Source organism: Lissotriton helveticus, chromosome 4_1 (genome assembly GCF_964261635.1).
Source record: "Lissotriton helveticus chromosome 4_1, aLisHel1.1, whole genome shotgun sequence".
NCBI lineage: Eukaryota > Metazoa > Chordata > Amphibia > Caudata > Salamandridae > Lissotriton > Lissotriton helveticus.
In genome coordinates, this window is record NC_136063.1 from 719,793,885 (window position 1) to 719,814,840 (window position 20,956).

Genomic DNA, 20,956 nt, shown 5'->3' on the forward strand with positions numbered 1-20,956 from the left:
GTCTCTGCAGGTCTCTGTGTCTCCTGCACCAGAGCCAGTTTTGCCAGTGCCAACTTCACATAGAACCAAGCGGAGCTTCCAACACAATCTCCCTCTCCTCTGAATAGATGTACAGTGCCTGGGGAAAAGTCATGCTTTTCGTTGCAGTGTCATACACATACTCCAGCCACTCATGACATTAAAGGCAGAGTTCCTACTCTTGACACTGTATTATGTTGTATTGCAGTATTTATGTTTTACTTACTAGCCCTTTGTGGGGTGCTGAACAACTTTCTTACCTGTCTAATGTGCTACACCATGTTGGGTGTGCAGTTGGAAATATGTTGTCTTTTTTTTGGATCCATTATGGTGTTTGGGGGGCGGGGGTTCGATGGCATGCGTAATGGCCACTAAGTTGCGATTATCGTGTTATGGGATGCAGCACGTAGCAGAACGATGGATGTAGAAGTTTGAGATAGGAGTGCAGTTTATGGTTTCAATATGCTGGCAGCTTTGAACACCTCTGCAGGTCCATTTGTGGTATTTCTTAGGATCACAGTCCATGTAGCTGGTTACTGCACTGCGTACCCATTCTGAGATATTTTATGGTCGTGAGTGGGCATAGATTTAAGAAAGGACATGGTGGAAAGATCTTCTGGGATGGACTTTGGTAATATCCCATGGTTTAGCATTGTGAGATGCCAGGAAGTGATCATAGTATGTAGCTTGTGGAGACCTGTGTTGGTGAATTAAATTAAAGTTCTCTGATGGCGAGCGGCATGTGGCAGGTATCTTCAGTTCTTTATACCTGTTCAGTTGGTGATTCGTAGTTGATTGTTGTGGAATGTTCCAGTACTGGTTGATGGACATGACCCATAGCAGTTTGTCTTACATCTGTGTGAAATAGTCAAGCAGTATAAGGAAATGATTGTACTGTCTGTATGAACTACAGTTAACTCCACGACCACTGTGTTATGGTATAAGTGTTAGTGTGGTCCAGAAGGGTAATCTTTTGTATTGTAATTGCATTTATATAATGCTCACTACCTCTGATGACGCATTTTACGCTGGCCAGCAAGCTGTGAGGAAACAGTTTCATGCCTTTATTCCATTTTTTATGAAGCCGAGTTAGGTGTGATCTCTAGTAGAAGAGAGTATGTGAAGTCATGCAAATGGTTGACCGTATTAATAGTTAAGCTATAGGAAATTAGGTATTGTTAGATTTCACAGTGATATTAGTTGTATTTTTTGATAGTCAATTTTATTGATTTGGCAAATGGTAAAACATAAGTACAAACAGTACAGCACGGTCAGCAGCACCACAACATGTGACATTCGGCAAGCAAAACAGTCCTGTGACCTTATACACTGTTGATTCACTATCCTCAGCGGGGCCTCTAGAATCAGACCTGGAAGACAAGGAGGTTAATTAGTCTAATGATGATGAATAAATTAACATCATCAGAGAGCGGCAGGGTGGCCAACAACAAACTCCAGAACTTGTGTCACAATAAAGGTGCTGGCCACCCTGCCACTCTCTGATGTTAATTGATTCATCATCGTTTTGAGATTAATAATTTGAAACGTGATCTCTTTGCTTTTACAAGTCTTTCATTACTGGATTTTGGACATAATACAATCATATTTTCTAGAGCCCTCAAGAAGTCTCTCCTGAGACGAAACGCGTTTGCTAAATGGCTCAATGGAATGTGTGAACATTGGATTTTAATGACTTTTCAATAAAGAAATTCATTTTGATTATATAGAGAAATCTGGACTTGGTATTTTTCTTCAAGTCATCATGGACAATTGATTTAATTTGAACTATAAACGATACTCTGTCTTGATGTGTGCTGATTCCCAAGTTTTTGTGCTCTGTTTTTGGGGTATTACCCCAATAGGAAGTGTAGAGGGGTGGTGCACTTTCTGGATTTCAAGCACCATCACGTAGCCATCAGGTAGCCATTTGAAGTGACAGGTGCGGGCTTTTTCTTCAACCCCCTTTGTGTGTTTTTTCTTTCCTTAAATTCTCTATCTTGGAGAAACCAGGCATTCATCCTTCACATTGGGCGGAGAACGGTGGGTTGGTCACCCAGGGTCAAGAGCATTGGTGAATGGCCCAAGAAGCCCTGGGGAGGATATGTATTTCCCTGACTCTGTCACTGTGGAGCTGGCATGAATATCATGTTGATGCAAGAGTGGCTGCGGTGCGCCGCTGAGGTGTGGGTGTACTGGGTTTCCCGTGGATTCCAGGATCGTCAAACGTCACAGATACCCATGGCTTCAGTGCAGGTTGCCAGCTGTTTGGCTTGTGAGGTGCGGGAGATAGAGGGGGTCCCTGTGGTGACACGTCTGGGATGCATAACAGCGTTGAAGTCTCTCCCTAAAACCGTTGTATCGGGAGGAAAGGAGGAGAGTATTTCACCTCTGCTGTTTAGGGTCTGTGTGTGAGTGGCACCAGGGATGTAGATGGAAAGGACATTAAGAGTTTCTTCGCCAATTGTTCCAGAGAGCGTTACGAAATGGCCATTGGGGTCTATGTAATTTGAGTAGGTACAAAAGGTAGGTTGCACTTTAAAAGAATTGCGACCCCACGTGAGCAGCACATGAAGCCAGAGTGCCAGGCTCTGTCAAATCCGTACCTTGCAAGGAAGGGACAAAGATTGCCCATGAGTTGGGTTTCTTGTAGCATGAGAATGTCAGTACAAGTGTTTGGGTATGTCTCAGGACCACCGTCCGCTTGATCCTGTCTAGCAGGCCGTTTACGTTCCACGACATAATACGGAGAGAGAATTCCCTTTGTATGTCATTGTATCGTGGATAATGTAGGGAGCCCGCAGTGCATTGGGGAGCTGCTGTGCGGTGGATGTCCTGGAGGCTGAGGTATGTGAATTGTGTTTCATCTGTTGACATGTATTTGCGGTTTTGTGTCGTAATATCGTGGAGCTGAGATGCTGTGAACCTTGAGTTATTGAACAACTAAAAACTTGGAGCAACTGCCCCAATACCCCCCACCCCCGTGGGATACTTCCAAAATGGAAGCATCTGTCGCACTATAACTGTTGAGATGAACTAAACTATAATGTTTAGGGTCAATGAAGCGTGGTGAACCCCTCTCGTTTCTGGATCACAATGTACATCGGCAAAGGAAACTGATTGGTTTGGAGATTCGCCAATGTTCAATTGGGCACTGACAGGCTTGGTTTGTGGTGTTCTGTGGGAGCTTCAGCTGGGGATGGCTGGACTACTGGAGAGATCGGAGTCTGTTGATTCTATGGCCATAATTCTGGATGAGGTGCTGTCTGTAGGCGAATGATCTAGAGAACGGGAGTCCCGCGGACGATGGGATTCCGGGGACAAGACTCTGTGCGGTGAATTTGGGGACTGCATGCATCTCCTTCACGTAGCAGGGTTGTGTGAAGCTGCGGCTTGGGCTCCTGGGGTCGAAGTCTTAGATCGGAGTCGGAGGGGACGCTCCTCCGTCAGCCAGGTCCAAGCCGCTTCAGGGCTATCAAAGAAATTTGTTTTTTCCTGGAAGACCACACGCAATCTCGCTGGAAAGAGTAGCCTGTATTGTAGGTTGAGGGTGCAGAGCTTTTGCTTCACGTCTGTATAGGATCGCCTGTGTGCTTGAACCTCTCTGGTGTAGTCCGGAAATATAATGATGGTGTGATTTCGATAAGTGACAGTTTTCTGGGCACGAGCTTGCTGCAGGATCAGGTCCCTGTCTCTAAAGTTGAGGATCCTTGCTATAATGGGTCGGTGCGCGGCACCGGGGGGGAGGTTTTGGAGCCATGGAGCGGTGTGTTCGGTCCACCGCGAATCAAGTAGAGAGCTTGTCTTTGGGCATTCCATTGATCCAGTTTTCAGTGAATTATTTCATCGGACCCTGTTCTATACCCTTCGGGAATCCCACCAGACGCAGGTTGTAGCGCCTGGATCTTTTTTCAGCGTCTTCTGCCCTCCTGTGAAGTTCTTTGGCTTGAGTTTGCAGACGGGTCATCTGTTCCTTCAGATTTGTGATGTAGTCTTCGACAGGGGAGATGCTAGCTTCGGTTTCGGTGATCCTGGCCGTTGCATTGCGGAGGTCCTGTTGGAGCAGTCTTATTTTCGACCGAGGCCTGTGAGGCGGAGATGGCTTGCAGGATTGTGTTGAGGTCCCCACTTGTGGGAGTGCACCCTTCTGCAGCTTCGGATCGGGTCTCATTCTTATTAACGGTGTATGGTCTATTTTAGTTTGTGTCAAAGGCGGTTTTGATCCCTGGTCTTTCCCCATGGCCGGGAGGTCCAGGGAAGGTCGATGGAAGGCAGTGGTATTGCTAATCGTTAGATGGTTGGTTTCACCTGAAGGGTAGTGGTTGGTTCGGGTGGGTGGCCATCTACCTTCGTGGGTCTCTTGCGACCCCCCCGGGATGAGGTGGCCAGTGCGTGTTTATTGATTGGACTCATAGCAGTAACCAGGTCAGTTTGCTGCGCTTGGAGGAGGTAATCTTCCGCTGCCCAGCTATGCCACGGCCAGGACCAGAGGTGGTTCACTCCACTCAGTAGCCGGTTCCAGCAGGAGGACTGCGTGGCACTTGGTGGTGTTGCAGGTGGTAATGCGCTATGGGACCAAGGATGAGGACATGGTAAGTGATTGCTTCATGTTTGTCCTCTTAGCAGGTGTTTCTGGTGGCCATCAGACTTTTAAGTGCCGACCTTGGCGCGGTCACGTTGCGCTCAGATGAGGGGCAAGTAATTGTTTCTCCTAATAGAGCAATTCGAACATGGAGCTGTTGGGCCCGATCAGGCAGGCCTCAGGAGCCCACTGCTGCGTGACTCCGCAGCCGGACTTTCCACCCACGAGGGTCCAGGCGTCACACCCCCACTGGGTCTACAGCGGCAGGCAGGACCCACCGCGGCCCGGGGGTGGTCCTCTCTGCAGTTGTTATGCCACGGTAGGGACAGCGGGGCCCAGTCTCACATCCTAGGAGTTTGCCTAGGGCCCAGTGAACACTCCACTCACCACCTGCAGGGCCCCACCAAGGGTCGTTGGCCCGAGCCAGGGCAGATGAGGGTGGGTATCTGCCATGTTGAGTGGACCAAGTCTGTGATTGTAAGGGGTCCAACATGGCAGGAGGGGGGGTCTCGGACCACTGCACGACCTCGCAGTCTATCCCCACCCCCCCCTCAGCCATCCAGGTGTTACCACATCAGGCCGCTCAGGAGATCGGATTGAGTGCCCCCCTTCGGTCGAGCTTAAGGCCTCTGGTCCAGGACACGTGGTGGGTCTGTGCCTTTCCAATGGCATCAGGGCTGCAGCAGTGCAGGGCGGACCACAGGTCAGATAGGGCCCCAGGGTGTGTGGTGCAGCGGTGCTACAGAATGCCTCCAGCTAACCTCTACAGGTGGAAGGAGGGATGGCGGGTGGGGACCTCTCGTGGGATCCCTGCTGTCCGATTGTGGCAGCCGATCCACCCCTTGGTGTAGTCCACTCCCTGCTAGGGGCGCAGTCAAGTGAAAGTCTGTCAGGCCCCCGCCGCGTCTGCACCAAGACAAGAGGATTCAGGTTGGTGTGGGCCTTTTCTCCCTCACGCGCCATGGCCCGGAAGACTCATAGGAATACAGAGAGTCTTAAAGTTAGGAGTCCTAACTTTACTACTCCTAAACTGAGAAAAATCCTAACTTTAAGACTTTCGGTATTCACAGAAGGCATTTAGGAGTCCTAAAGTTAGAAGCCCTAACTTCTATGAATACCGAAATGAGTAAGTGCCTTCTGTGAATACCAAAATGGTAGTAAGTTTAGGATTTTGTCTTAAGTTAGTTCTGTGAATCGGGCCCATTGTACCACCGGTCTACATTGAAGACTTTGCTTCCTATCATTCTTGTGCTTTCGGAAGTAACAATGGACCTCTTTCTGACACCAGCTTCAACTAGAGTGGTGCGTGCCAGATATGCAATGTCCTGGAATAAGATATTTTTTCTCAAGAGTGATTCTACAACCAGATTCCTTAGTTGTCTCTGCTGCAAGAAGATATCATGCTAATCTTTCAATATCAATGTTTCCTCTTTAGAAAGAAAGAAAAGGCCTTGACTCCCTAGGGAGACCATTTTCTTTGCATATTGGCTACTGTATGGAAGCTACCAGTGCAGCTGCTTTACTTGGCAGATATGATAGATCCCAATGGGACTTGGTTCAGTGTTTCTCCAGTAAACTTCCTCTTTAAGACTTTGAAGATTGCTGGAGTTATCGACGAAATGAATGACAGTTGCTAGCCTGATCATATGTGTAGCTGCAGCTTCCTTTTATCTGTTTGCTCATGTCTACAGTCTTGGCCTTGCCATCCACCGCTCATTCTATTTAAGTCTCAGTAAGCTGAACCTTGGCGGCGCTTCTTAAATCTGTGTTTCTCCGGATCCAGGAAATTCAGCAATGCAGCAGAGGAAGATTGAAACCTTAAAAGCCCTTCGCTTACAAGAAGTGCTACGCTTACAAGAAGTGCTACGCTTACAAGAAGTGCTACGCTTACAAGAAGTGCTACGCTTACAAGAAGTGCTACGCTTACAAGAAGTGCTACGCTTACAAGAAGTGCTACGCTTACAAGAAGTGCTACGCTTACAAGAAGTGCTACGCTTACAAGAAGTGCTACGCTTATAAAAAGTTCTACTGGCCTTTTGATCGCCAGTTTTTCCCTCAGATTTTTCAAATCCCGCAGTGGCCTCAACATCACGAGCCACAACAGCAAATGTCATACAGCCTAAAATATATTTGAGAGGCAAAAATGGGAAGACATCCACACACAAATCCCTCATGAACTCCTTTCTGACAGCCAGTTCCTCCAAGTTAGTCCTTGGTCATTCACCAGATTACTGTAGAGTAATTCAAGGTCCACTTCTGAATTAATCTCTGGAGGCTCTTCTATTGTACAAACTTTATTCAAAGTAGCAACAGCGATCATTGGGTGAGTTTGATGAGAGGTGCCCCAGAGGTCTCTATCCTAATAGAAAAGGTTGTCATTTATATTTCAGCAGCGGGCTCCGTGTGATTGTGCACAGCCAGTAAAGCGGCATTCTGTGATAAGTGATGAGATTAGCATTAGTATAGCAGGTGCTAATCAAGGGGCTACCTGAATAGTAAAAACTCTAGACGTTACGACATAGCTGGGTCAACGACTCAACTATGCATAATCCATTCGCAACTTGAGAGCAATGGTGGTCACAGAAGTGGCAGAAGTGTATCATTAAGAGCAGAGACTGTTTTCTAGCCTCCTAAAGTATCACATGTAACTACTTGTCTGATATCTTCATTACTGAGGTACATGACAACCTACATTTGTTTATCTTTCATGCTACACTCCACATCAGGCCTCTTCCGCATTGTCTGGATTACCAGTGATGCCAGTACTCGAGATTTTGAGAATGCAAGCTAATTTGAATCACACCTGCAAAACATTCTCTTTCATGGTGGTGTAAGGCACAAAATCTCCTTAAAGGGAATCTCATTTTGTCAAGGCATTCCAACTCAAACGATCATAGCAGATGCCTTCCTTATATGCTGAGATGCTCATATGGGTCATCTTAGAGTATGTAGCACATGGTCTCCCGCAAGGAGTCCATCATATGATCCTACTAGAGCTGAGAGCAGTCCCTTTGGCTCTGAAATCTGTTCCCCAGCAATAAAGACTGATTATTTGCTTGTTCAAATAGACCGTGCAACAAGACACTACTAGAACAGGCAAGGAGGGAACAGCATCAGTTGGGTGTCTGAAAGTGATTTTCAAATGGCTCAGAGCCAAAGACTTGTACTTAACAACTGTTTACTTTCCAGGTATTCAAAATGCAATGGCAGGCTCACTCAGCAGGATTATCCAAGAAAGTAATGAGTGGGTCATATGACAAAAGGTCATCAACGCCTGGGAGTATCTGCTACTAGTTCTATCCACAAATGCAGACACCATGAAATGCCCAGACTTGCCTCCCAGTTCTGCCAGGCAGATATAAAGGGGAATGCTCTTTTGATAGTTTAGTAAGGGACTTTTCTGTACATATTTCCACAGATATCCATAATCCTATCAGTAATTATTGGCCTTAAGTACACCAACCCAAGGATGATCCTTGTAGCACTGTAATGTTCACACCAGTGTTGATTCACTGATGTTAATCTTTCAGACCACACAGTTCATGGGCCAGATCTTACACTCCAAAATAAATATGATCCTTGAAATTGGCGGCATGGCTCTTATACAGTATGGGCATCTGAATCTTTCATTGGACTGTGTGGACCATCTCAAGGAGGCTCTGTACCCATCTACTAGCCGTTCATACACTTTGAAATGAAAGATATTCTGAATTTGGTGCTTTGAGACAAATATTGATTCAGTAAGGTGTCGGGATGTAGCTTCTTGCTTCTATTACTCCTTATAGAAAATATCTTTCACAAACCTCTTTCTTTGGAGTCCTGCTGATTAAGGAGTTCATTGAAGGCAATTAAAAGGTTTACTCACCAGTTAGTAGACCTTTTCTTCCTTAAAAATTAATTGTGGTTCTTTTAAAACTAAGACTCTAACTTCCAACCTATTCATAGATTCACCTTGCAACATACTTCCTTGAAGGTTGCTTTCTCATGTTAGTATGAGATGTTTATTGTTGGAATATTTGTCTCTTCACATTCTTTCAGAATAATTCCATTTACACACTCTAGATGTTAACAATGTTCTTTAATTTGATTTAGATAAGGTGATTTGCAAACTATTAATCTGTTCACACAGGCTTATCCTACTGAAAGCAGTACATCTCCAGATGGAGGGTTTCTTATAGATTTCTCTGTTACAAGAATAAAAAGGATTCCTATTTTGGGTAAGCCCATGACCCATTCCACAGGGTTAAGGCTGTGATCACTCCTTTATTGAGTAAAATCCCCATCCTGAGATTTAGGACGCCACTTCATGACACTCAGTTTACACATTTACAAGACTCTATTGTCTGGGTTCAAATTCCAGGACACCTGCTCAGGTAGTGTAGGCTTCCTTGGGAAATCTCAGGATAGTTCCTGACACTAATTGATCTTCAAACTCCTTATTTTTGGAATGGGCAGGGTATGGACTACGAGCTAGCATGTGTTTTGGACGTTTGATCTGCAGATGGCAAGAATAGGAATGAATCACGCCATGCTGTTGCGGTGTGCCCTGAAACTACTGGACTGATTTGTGGTAAGTGAAGGGAGCCTCCTGCAGTACAACACAAACCTTCCATGTCATTGGAGGAATGTTTGTAAACTAATCAATGTATGGCTGTGATAATGGCTAGTGTTTACGGTTATCTTCAAATGACTGCAGACACACAAGCAAGCACATGCAGATTCTTACCACCGCACATAAATGTTTTTTCCAGGAACAGAAAGTAGAAAGGTCAGAAAGAAATGTACACATCTACTAGTATCCCTGCCTGCCCCGTTTGTCTGTAATTATTTTCCATTTGACCATGGCAAAAGTCAGAGTGAATAGAAATTCAAATGCATTGTTTTTTTAGCATTTGTTCAATACTTAATAATGCTGATGATGCTGCAAATCATTCTGATTTGTATCTTAATGAATCACATCCCCCCCAAAGTCTGGACTTTACTTTAATAACCTAATGTATTCTGAATGTTGTAGTGTTGCTTTTCTCCCATATAACTAACTAGAATAGCACACTAGAAAACAGTAATTTGTTGGTAAAATGTTCAGGATTAGAGATAGTGTCCATTATGATCTGGAAGTGAGCTGTGTACCCTATTTGCATCCGTATCGGAGACCCTTTTAGAATGTATGGTTGGAAGTGAATTGAACATAGCACGTTCTGTGTGGGAGATGTTGGGTTAGGTGTGTGCTGTTCAAAATGCAGAAACGATTGTAACTTTTAAGAATGTCCTACAATGTAATTATTTAATTTTGTGATTTCAAATCAATTGCATGTAAACTACCTCTAGTTTCTTCATTTGTGGTTTAAAGTGTATGTGGGGTAGAGTGGAACTGTGAGTGGATGATTGTAATAATTTTCATTATGGATCCCCACCGAATCCATAAAAACGGTCACCCACTCACTCATCACCAGCAGACTCGACGACGGCAACGCACTCTTATGCCGGCATCGCCCAGAAACTCATCCGGAAACTACAGAGCGTTCAAAACGCCGTGGCCAGATTGGTCCTCAACATACCCTGTCACAGCCACATCACCAAACACCTTTGAGAACTGCACTGGCTCCCAGTCAACAAAAGAATCCCCTTCAAGCTCCTCATACATGCCTACAAGGCCCTGCACGACGCAGGACCACCATATCTGAACCACCTCCTCTCATTCTACTTACCTGCCAGATACCTTCGCTCCGTCAACTAGCCTTGGCCACCATCCCACGGATCCACAAGACCAGAGCTGGAGGAAGATCCTTCTCCTACTTTGCCCGCAAGAGCTGGGATACTCTGCCTCTCCACCTCAGACAATCCCCTTCACTAACCCAATTCAGGAAGGATCTCAACACGTGAACCCCTGCACACAGACGGATCAGCAGCCCCTCCCCCCTCAGCACCCTGAGACCCTTAAGGGTGAGTAGCCATGCTATATAAACCCCTGATTAATTTATTATGTAGTTTTCAGTTTGTATTTTCTAATTTTCCAAACTACTATATGGCCAACAAATATGCTTTTCTGCTAAATTCCTCATCAGTGTCATTTTTGGTAGTAAATGTTTAATGTGCCATCACAAGTGGCAGTATGAAATGCAGAATCCAAGGTTATCAGTCGATCTATTTCACACCAAGATTAAAGTTACCTGATATCTGCTGAACATCAATAAAATAGCTAGTATTGCAAAAGAAAGAGGGATGTGGTTTGCTTTACTTTCATCACAAATCATGGGTCCTTTAGCTATCCGACTTGGTCCTCTCTCTATTATATGCGCCATAGAAAGAAGAAGCAGAGCAAAAGGACTGCATTTCATGTCTTCCATCTGCAAAGGAAGTGACACCCTTGTTTTTCTGCCTAAACCATGTGAAAGGGTAATCCAAGCATTGCATTATCCATCAACCCTCTGCAAAGGAAGAGACATCCTGGGATTTCCCATCATCCATCGGCACAGAATGTGACATCTCTGGTTTCTTGAGCTACATGGAATACCTCATGTTCAAGATAAGCAACACAGCTAACTTCCCTCTGGGTGTACCCTCGTTTACAGCCCACCAGGAACCTGCACCAATTTCCTAAATGACATCACAGGCTTTGCCTGCCCCCCCTCCCACTCATCAATGCCAACACTTTCGTCCTCCTCAGAGACCTTAACTTTCATCTACAATACCATTCCCAAACTCTACGGACCTGCTACAAAACGTCCACCTCACCCACAGATCATACCCTCTTCAGTTTTAGCATACTCATTCCGAACCACCAGAGCCACACGAACTCCGTACCTGCGCTCAGCAGCTGTAAAAGTATCACAGAAGAAGACTGGGCTTAATCCTTCTCCACATACTGACCCAAGGACACAAGCATCTTAATGAAAGCCATCAAGAACCTCAGCAGCTGGTTCACCGTATGCACCGACAACCTGGCTTCTCTTAAGAACAACCCAACGGCAAGAGCCCGACCACAAGCCAGCTGGTTCATAGAGATCTCAGACGGACAAACGGCAATAGAAACAACTTGAGTGGAAATGGAGAACAAGTCAAGGAACCATGGATAAAGACCTCTTAAAATCTACTCTAAGGTGCTACCACTAGCAGCTGCGGAACATCAACTGCACAGCTCTTGCAGACCACATCGACACCAGCACAAACTGACGTAAAGAAATATTCTCCATCATCAAAGATTTCACCATGCATCCTGCCACCTCCTGCTAAATCACCCCTTTGCAATATGTTATAGGAATTCTCCTGTATCAAGGTCACCTTCATGTACGGTAATTTTGACCTTCAACCGAACTCTATCACGGTTTCAACTCAACTTCCCATTTCGGTCGAGGAACAAACCCTGAACTCACGGCCCACCATCACAACCAATAAATCCGCCGATACCATGAAGACCATCCACTCTGGCGCACAGTTTGACCCTTGCCCCCACCACACTTTTGCCAAAGTACTCTTACCGATCAGGAAATCACCAGCACCACTCCTCAACGTCTCCATCGACTCAGCCACCTTCCCAGTCACATGGAAACATGCTACAGTCTGGCCCCTGCTCGAAAACTATCTTCTGACCCAGACATGCTCTCCAACTACAGACTCATCGCCCTCCTACCATACCTCACCATGGTCTTAGAGAAACTAATCAGCAAACACCTCACCGTCTACCTTGACACCCTCCAGCTACTCTGTGCTACACAGCCTGGATTAAAGCCCAACCACAGTACAGAAACTGGTCTTCTAACCACCACAAACTACATCTGCATGATCCTTGACAGAGGAGGCACAGCAGGCCTCATTCTCCTGGACCTCTCTGCTGCATTTAACATAATCTCACACCCCATCTTCATCAGGCACTTGCACGGAATTGGCATCCAAGTCCCACTCTCTGCTGGATCTGCTCCATAACAGATAGAACACAAGCTGCCAGCCTGGCATTTTACTCCTTTGAAGCATGCAAACTTATCTGCAGTGTATTTCACACTGTTCAATGCAAACATGAGTCTTCTGTCCAGGGAGAGGGAGAGAGAGACTCCCTCTCCTATGCCGACTCACTTAACTCCTACTTTTCCTCTTGGACAGACCCCCAGCACATGAAACCAGTTCACTGCCTGCATGGTCAAAATCGGTAGCTGTGCTGTGGAAGTACTTTAAGTGACTCACGAGCAACAACAGGAAAACTGTCTCTCATGCCCTAGTCACCCACAAGTTGGACTACAGGAATACCCTCTGGCCAAGCAACTCAGCAGACGACTACAAAGCATGCAGAAATCTGCAGCCAGGCTCATCCTCAACCTCCCACATAGAACTCCCATCACACTACAGTTCCTGATACACAAATGTGCTCATTCAGTCTCCTGAAAGACACTTTCAAGGCACTACACAACTGAGGACCCACCTACCTGAAAAGTCTCATCTTCTGCGACCAACCACCCAGACAACTTTGCTCCACCGGACTCATCCTCTCACACTTCCCACCCATACACAAAACCAGTCCAGAAGGACGGGTGTTCTCTTATATCGCTCCTGACGCGTGCAACGACCTCCCACTCCACATCAAAGTCTCCTCATCTGTTCTTTATTTCACCAACATACCATAGGCAGGACAAGGTAAACACACCTGCTCAGCACCAGAATACCCTTGCAAGTGATAGTTCACTTCACAAATATAACACTAATGCTAAACCCATGGTGAGATCCAGAAAAATAGCCAAGTTTGAGTTTTACCATTTCACCATGGTGTGGTGCCACAATAAAAGTGTGTTGTGTGTCTGATAGTATTTGGCACTTAATGATAGCCCTTTCAAGCATTTAATTCAAGTTTGCCATTCCCGGTCTCCTCTGTCTACTTTTCAATGTCTGGGTATTCCAGCAGGGTACACATGTCAAACTGACTGCCCTTTTAACAGTGCAGCAGGCTAGAATTGCTAATATTTCACTGATCGTCACACTGAAACCCTCTTTCTCAGCTACCAGTATACTATACCCCCTTCTTTTACAGGGAAGATGCCATATACCAGCATACTTTCTGAAGTATATGGATTTATGCAAATGTACAGGTTACATGATTTTGAGCTGCATCTCCTTAGCACCCCTTTGTCCTTGTTGAAAGTCTTGAATGACTTCCAGTGGCCCATCGAAAACGGAACCTTTGAGCCACTTGATGCTGCATTTAAGCACCATTTTTCTCCTTTCACTGAGTATAGGGGAGAGCGACCAGAAGCAGGGGCGGAAAGGTAGAGTGGTATGCTGAAACAGTACATATCTCTGTGGACAGATAATAGTTTTTTTTTAAAAATATTTTTATTAGCATTTAGTTTATTTCTCAACAGTACAGTCATGTAATTAGCAACATTCATCCCCCTACTCCCGCCCCCCCACATTCGTGTTTTACTAACACATTTCAAATAGTACATGTGCAATGTCCGATCCTCCGATGAACAGTCTTCTCTCAGTACCCCCTCCCATACCCTCCCTCCGGTGCCCGCATGACCTTGTAAATTTGTACTGATCTCATCTCTCTGTGGACAGATAATAGTTAACCTGTGGATATCAAGGACTACCGAGGAGATAGTGACTAGGGGAAAATCCAGTTGAGCAGAAACTGGTGAGGACAGAGGCAGAATGCAACAGGGGGAAACTGCTGTGCCGGGCAGAAGTATAAGGCCGGGATTGGAGGGAGAGCAGGAAAGGAAAGTAGTAATTGCTGAAGTGAAAAATATGATTAAAATAAGTTAAGAGTGATGAAAGGGCACAGGATTAAAGGGTGATGTAGTGGAATTGACAGAAAAGCAGAGCCGATGACTTGCCGAAAACATTGGAGGAAGTAGATTGCATTAGAGGATAACCGGTTTAAAAAAGGGTACAGAGGAAAGGAAGAAGATAGGCTGGCAGAATCTCATTAACCACTAGAATGGTTAATGAGAAAGGTGTAGTGTGGGCTGGGCCTTGTTGCGCACATTGATAAGCCTATGCTAACTTAACAATGTGCGCAACAAGGCCCAGCCCACACTACACCCTCCCATGATCGAACTTGAACTCTGCTTTCTAGAAATTGCCCGCTATTGTCTGTTCTCCGATTAAGGGAGGGTGTAGTGTGGGCTGGGCCTTGTTGCGCCCATTGTTAAATTAGCATAGGCTTATTAGAAGTTTACATACCATTTTACCTTATTGGCGCTTTTGCACAGGACACTGCATATAATTGTTGTTGTAAGTTAGGCTGCATGAAATGCTTCACATGAAAAGGGCTTGTTTTCAGCATCCCTAGACTTACATCGTGACTCTAGTCTGCACACTGAGTTCTAAAGCCTGCAAGGTCATCGTAACAAAGTAGCTGTTGTACGAGCTGATGCCCTCACATTCTAGCCATAACCTATATGCAGCTGCAAGCCAACGTGATTCTGCCGCCTTTAATATCACACTGTAAGCATGATTTCAGGCACTTGGAAGAAGCCCGTTTTTCCAGACAGACCGAGAGCTTTTGCAGATCCTGATGTGATTCACACCTGCTGATCTTGGAGGTGTGGGGTCCCCTAAACAATCTTAAGAGACCTTCTGTATTTTATAAAACATAGTTTCTAGCTAGGGAGGGTGATTTACTAGGCGCTATAGGACCTATTTTCACCATCATTGTAATATGATTTCTCCCTTTGTGTTTTATGGAATTGTAACAATGCTGATCATATTATTTCTAATCATATGTCTGCTTATGTTAGCAAATATACTGCATCTTAGAGCACGTCGTTTAAATAAATATTTTAACCTTTCCGTGTCTCTTATTTACTCCTGTTGTGGACTGGTATGAGAGTATAACGAAAGAGTGTATTTGCTTCCCACCATTCCTGAGTATAACCTAAGTCGCATGTTCTGGGTTGTCTACTCATTGGTTCCTTGGCTACAGGACAAAGAGCTAATGTGACACTGATGCAAGCTGGTTAGGATTTCTAGGCACTGAGGGGGGTTTTTTGGTACACCACAATTCACTGAGGTACTGGGTCTCTGTGCACAGTTCTGTGTAGGAGCAGAATCCCTGCGACAAAGGGAGGTCCTTCTCATGGGTTTTCCAGACAGCGGGGCTGGCAGCTCCTCTGCTTTTTGGTGGTGTTTTTCCCCTTAGGTCAGATGAACTGAGGAAAGCGAGAGTAGGGCAAAACGGGGTGTTTGCAAAACATTGCTTTTTATATTGTATTGAACTAAAAAAAACTCCATGATTTAAAGTAAGCTTACAGCTGAAACATTATGCATAAACCATTTCATATGGCAATTGAGCCATAATATTTGCTAACAAAATCTGCTCTGAATTCACAAATTGTTGCATTTTTGTTTCAGACACCACTTGTCCTGAAACGTTCAAGTATGTTAGAAAAGTAAGTAGTGAAATGGGTACATTCATCAGATTATGATTTCCTACCAACTGTTCTGCTACCCATAATTTGAAAACAATAGTCTCAGAGCTAATAATGCATGTATTAAAGAAAGAGCTATATCTAATGGTATTTAAAAAGTTAGAAAATGCAAACTGATCATGACAGCTGAAATGAATATTATCACAGTGACATATAAACACTTTTGCTGGCACCTAATTGGATAGAAATACAAAAGATCCTAGCTAAACTCTACACAAAAGAGAATGAAGCATCATCACTTTTTCAACATGCATCAAAGAATATGGCATTTAGTAGAAATCATAGTGTTTGCTGATATTTTGATTGCCACATTACCTACAGCGAGTTATAGGTATTATGCCATCATGCACTTCATCTGCCTTTACAGAAGTTCTCACTGTTCAGAACAGCGGTTCCTAAGCTTTTGACTTATGTGGACTCCATTGAATCATAGCAGAAATCCAGAGACTGACAACCCTTTTCTACAAATTAAACCTCAACAATAGTGCCCACAATTCAGACAAATACACACTATATGAACTGATCCCATGTACTTTCCTCTGCAGCTGCATGTTTAAATATGAGAGTGACATACACCGCTATAAGGCTCAGGTTGTATTCACAGATCAATAGGTAATGACATGAAATCGGAGCTCTAGGTAGAAGAGTAGTATCTGGAATCACATTGGCCTGAGACAGCCACATGACTTCAATCGAGCATGGTATGGCCATAGCAGATCAAGCAGGGTCTTTGTGTCCAAAGATGACAACGATAACAATTGCATAAAAGCTAGAAATCGACGTGCTCAGTGGACCCGAGTACATGCTGCCTACTGGGAAGTGGTACTTTCCTATGGTAGTAATTCATTTCTGCTTAAATGCACAGGCATGTCCCCTTTCCTTTACAAGAAATGTAGATACATGGATGCTTTAATTACTTGACCATGTAAATCGGTGATGGAAAAATGTACAAGGGCCTTTTTTCTGTGTGACTTTGTATACACACAAAGATCAGTTACAACAATGGCTCTGTAAGTGTGCAGTTGTGTATGTTTTTCTTGAAATTCATAAGTAATTCAAAAGTGCTTTTAGTCAGAAGCTGATTCATAGTTCAGGTTGGAGCATGTTTAAATGCGGACAGTAACTGTACCCATTCTGCACCCTGAACTAGCAGCCAGCCTGGGATTAAAGCATTTAAATGCTTTTCATTTAGATTTTTAAACATGTTCATTCATTTTATCAATGGATATGTCAAATACATTGGGAAGTATTGCAGTAGACTTCAAGTAGGCATTATGGTGACTTGATGAAACCATTATCCTTGTAAGAGAAATCAGCTGAATATAGTTTTTTAGCTCAAATTGTCTATGATTATTGACAGAAAATAATGGTTAGAGGACATATAAGTTTGTGAAACCCCATAATAGGTGTGTGGATGCACGGAGATATGCGGGCCACAGGTTAAGACTCGCAGGTCTAGAATACTGCAGCTGGCCTGGCATTGCGTTCCATGTTTTGATAAGCGGTTCCTTATACGACCATATCTGTTTGTTCCTGTTTCAGCACTCGTTTTTAATGTAGTGTGCCTCGTGCAGATGTAAGGAATCAATTTCCACGGCTATCTCTTATATTAAGTTCAAAGATTTAATGGCTGATTGCAGATTTGCAGTTACTCATTCAGATTACCCACAAAGGGTTAGTAAGTGTTGCACTGTAATCTCAATACAGTACAACACAATACTGACAACTGATGCCTCTTAACATTGGTGGTGGGGAGTTGTATCACGATTGCCTTTCAGTCCTGGTCATTCTTAGGTAAATTATACATCTATTAGAATGGTAATGAATCCTCAGATGTTTATTTTCATAACTGTTCTCAATTCCTGATAAGCCCAGTTTGAAGTAGTTTAGTCATGTACCACATACTTCAGTTGATCACAAAGTTATTATTTTTAGATATATCCATGTTTAAAAAATGTGCTCCTAAAGTACTGTTATGGATTTGTTGTCTGGACTTTTATTTCCTAGTTCAGAAAAAGTGTGGCAGATTCATTTGGTGATTCATTTTGAGATGTTTTCCTCTCTCGCGCTCTCTCTCTCTTTCCCTCTCTGGCCCTCCCTCTCTCCCCGTCTCTCTCTCTCTCTCTCCCCGTCTCTCTCGCTCTCCCCGTCTCTCTCTCTCCGTCTCTCTCTCTCCGTCTCTCTCTCTCTCTCCCCCCCATTCCCACAGCGTAAGGTGTTGCTTGGTGTAATAGCAATCAAGATAAGTGCTGTGCTATTTGTCTTGAGTGCTTAACCCTTTCACTGGTAAATAATAAACCCCACTTATTCTCTTGCACTTTTCAATTCTTCTCATGCTGTCAGGAAAGGCTTGAAAGTAGGGGCTAATATGAGATTGACAGATGTTGGGCTTGTCGCAGTTCTGAGAGCATGCATAAGTCCAACTAATCATTCTGTTAAAAAACACCAAGGTGTTCTGGAGGGGATTGGTATACCTATGTGAAAGACTTTTACCTGAAAGGGTCACATGAGCATCATAGGTAGGTAATAGTTTGCCTTTTTTCCCCCAGAATGTAAGTCAGCTGTCTCCAGATGGTCCTTTACCTCAGCTTCCTTTGCCGCACATTAACACCTCAGCAACACGAGTTTTCTTTGGCCATGATCGGCGACCATCAGAAGGTGTGTAACATTTCTACATGCTTTTTATTTTTAAATAGTTCAGTAATTATGCATTATACCTGATGGGTAGTTTTTCATTTTAGAATTAAACAAATAGAATGCTATATAATTTGTATCTGTCACTGTGTTTTCATCTGAGAATATCTTAATTGAATTGTCTTTTTGTCCATGTTTAAAGAACCCATCTTCTCAACTGAAATGTATGTCCCTCTTATGGCTGCTCTACTATTTCATGCCCATCCCCTTTGCTCGCTGCTTTTCTATCCATGTAATTTACCACTGCTTGAAACTATTTTAGGGTGGAGGGGGAGGTGGGGTAGTTGAGACTGTTCAGGATGTGGCAATCTTAAAATATCTGTTGAGGCATTTGATTTTTGATAGCTACTTCTAACCGCTGATTCCTAGAATATTGTCTTGGTGCCAGCCTGAATCTGTAAAATGATGAAGCAGTGCTCCTGCGTGCCGATAGCTGGTGTCATGCGGCTCCTCACTGACTCCATACCGCCCCATAAGTGACAAAGTGTAGCAGCATATAAGTGCCAACCCTGCGTGCAGATGGCAGTTTCTTCCTTTCCATGCCTTGGGACGTAGTTTAGGATCTCCACTCAAATCTTTGTTGGGCTTCTGATGACTCCAACCAGCTCTTTAAAAAGTGTATCTGAAAGAAACATGTAGTGATAGATTCCTAACCTTAGAATTACCCCCAGGCGTCAGACTGGATCTGGAAAGTTTTCATCAGCAGTACCCTTGCGCGTCGGAAGGTGGCGTGCGGCTCCGCGTTAGTCGTTGGCGTCGTGGTCACCGAGATGACATTGCAGCAGCTACTTAGACGCCGCCCACGCGCGATGACGTCAGTTCTTTCTTTTTCTGCACCAGCAAGCGCAGATCCGGATAGAGCGGTACCCCCAGTTACTTTTTGTCTGAGTTTTTCGAGGCCTTTTTGTCTGATTTTCGCGTTGTTCGACTCCTGGTACTATAGGGATGCCCAGTTTGAAGTCCTGCGGGGACTGTCATCGCATGATGTCGGTGATGGACCCGCACCCCGCGTGTCTCTACTGCCTGGGGCGCGACCCCAAGTCGTGCCCCGACTGCCGGGCCACGGCGCCGAAGACTTTGCAGGAGCGGTCCAGGAAGTTGCTTGAAGTCCGGCAGTCTGCTCCATGCCGTTCAAGGTCCCGGTCCCGTGGGAGGTCGAGGGACCGGTCGCGGAGCCACCACCATCGTTCGTCGGGATCGAAGTCTTCACACTCTGGGTCAGGTAAGGCGAAGCATCACAAGAAGTCGAAAAAGCGTCATCGCTCTCTGGCTTCCCATTGTGGCTGAGGGTGTGGGTGGTGCGTCCTCCGCGGCTCCGGCGGATCCTACACAGTCGCCGTCAGCCTACCCTCCCTACCAGGGTCCGTCGGCGACTCCGGCCCAGCTGTAGGATTTTCTGTCAGCCATAGCCCCTCTTTGGGCCGTCTCGACCGCCAGTGTGCCTCCAGGGCCCGCGGGCCCGACTGGGGGCCTCGCTCCGCACTGTTGGCGGCTCTGGCATCGCTGTTGCCTCCGGTGCTGGAGGGCCCCAAGGATCCCGGTCGACGCTGGTTGACCTTGTGACACCTCCATCGACGTCGACCCCACCGTCACCACCTCCGACGTCGCCAGTGCCCCCGGACGATGTCGTCCCCGGTTTAAGCCCTGATGTGGACACGGCGCCAGAACGGCGTCGCTCGACGCCGATTCGGACGCCGATGGGGCCTTTCTACCCCTATGTCCAGCCTCCTTATTTTCGGCCTGGTAATCGGCCTCGGAGGAAGGGGAGGACTGGGAGGGGTCAGAGGACCCTCTCACAGCGCAATGTGAGTTTGACCCGGACTGGGCAGAGGAATTGGGGGATGCCAGTGGTCTGGATACCTCTCCTGACCTGGGCATGCTAACTCCTACCGTGGCTATGGAGAAGGGTGCGAGTTACGCAGTGGTGTTGCGTAGGTCAGCATAGGCTCTCCACCTCGAACTCCCTACAGTGGCCGTCAGGACTAACCTCCTGACAGAAGTGCTTCAGCCAGGAGCTACCTCTGCTGAGCCACTGCTGCCTTTTAATGGTGCCCTTTCTGATGTTTTTTTGGGTACCTGGTCCAGGGCTCCTGTGGATAGGAACGTGGCCTGATGCCATCACCCGGCCCCGGGCGACCCCGTTTTTGTTTCCCACCTCTGAGACCTTGGTTGTCCAAGCCTCAGCGTCCCAAAGCGCATTCCCTTCCGCACCCCCGGACGGGGAATCCAAGAAACTGGAACAGTT

The 20,956-nt window shown here is 45.5% G+C and overlaps 1 protein-coding gene across 4 annotated transcripts in view; it reads left to right on the forward strand.

Annotated features, from left to right (window-relative positions):
* The window catches only part of TRAPPC8 (trafficking protein particle complex subunit 8), a 1,467,367-nt gene that overhangs the window by 880,396 nt on the left and 566,015 nt on the right, over positions 1-20,956 (forward strand). For all 4 annotated transcript variants that reach the window (XM_078687367.1, XM_078687364.1, XM_078687365.1 and 1 more), the window contains one exon: positions 18,567-18,675. In XM_078687367.1, the coding sequence (XP_078543493.1) occupies positions 18,567-18,675 (109 nt within the window). The remainder of the gene's footprint in view (positions 1-18,566; positions 18,676-20,956) is intronic.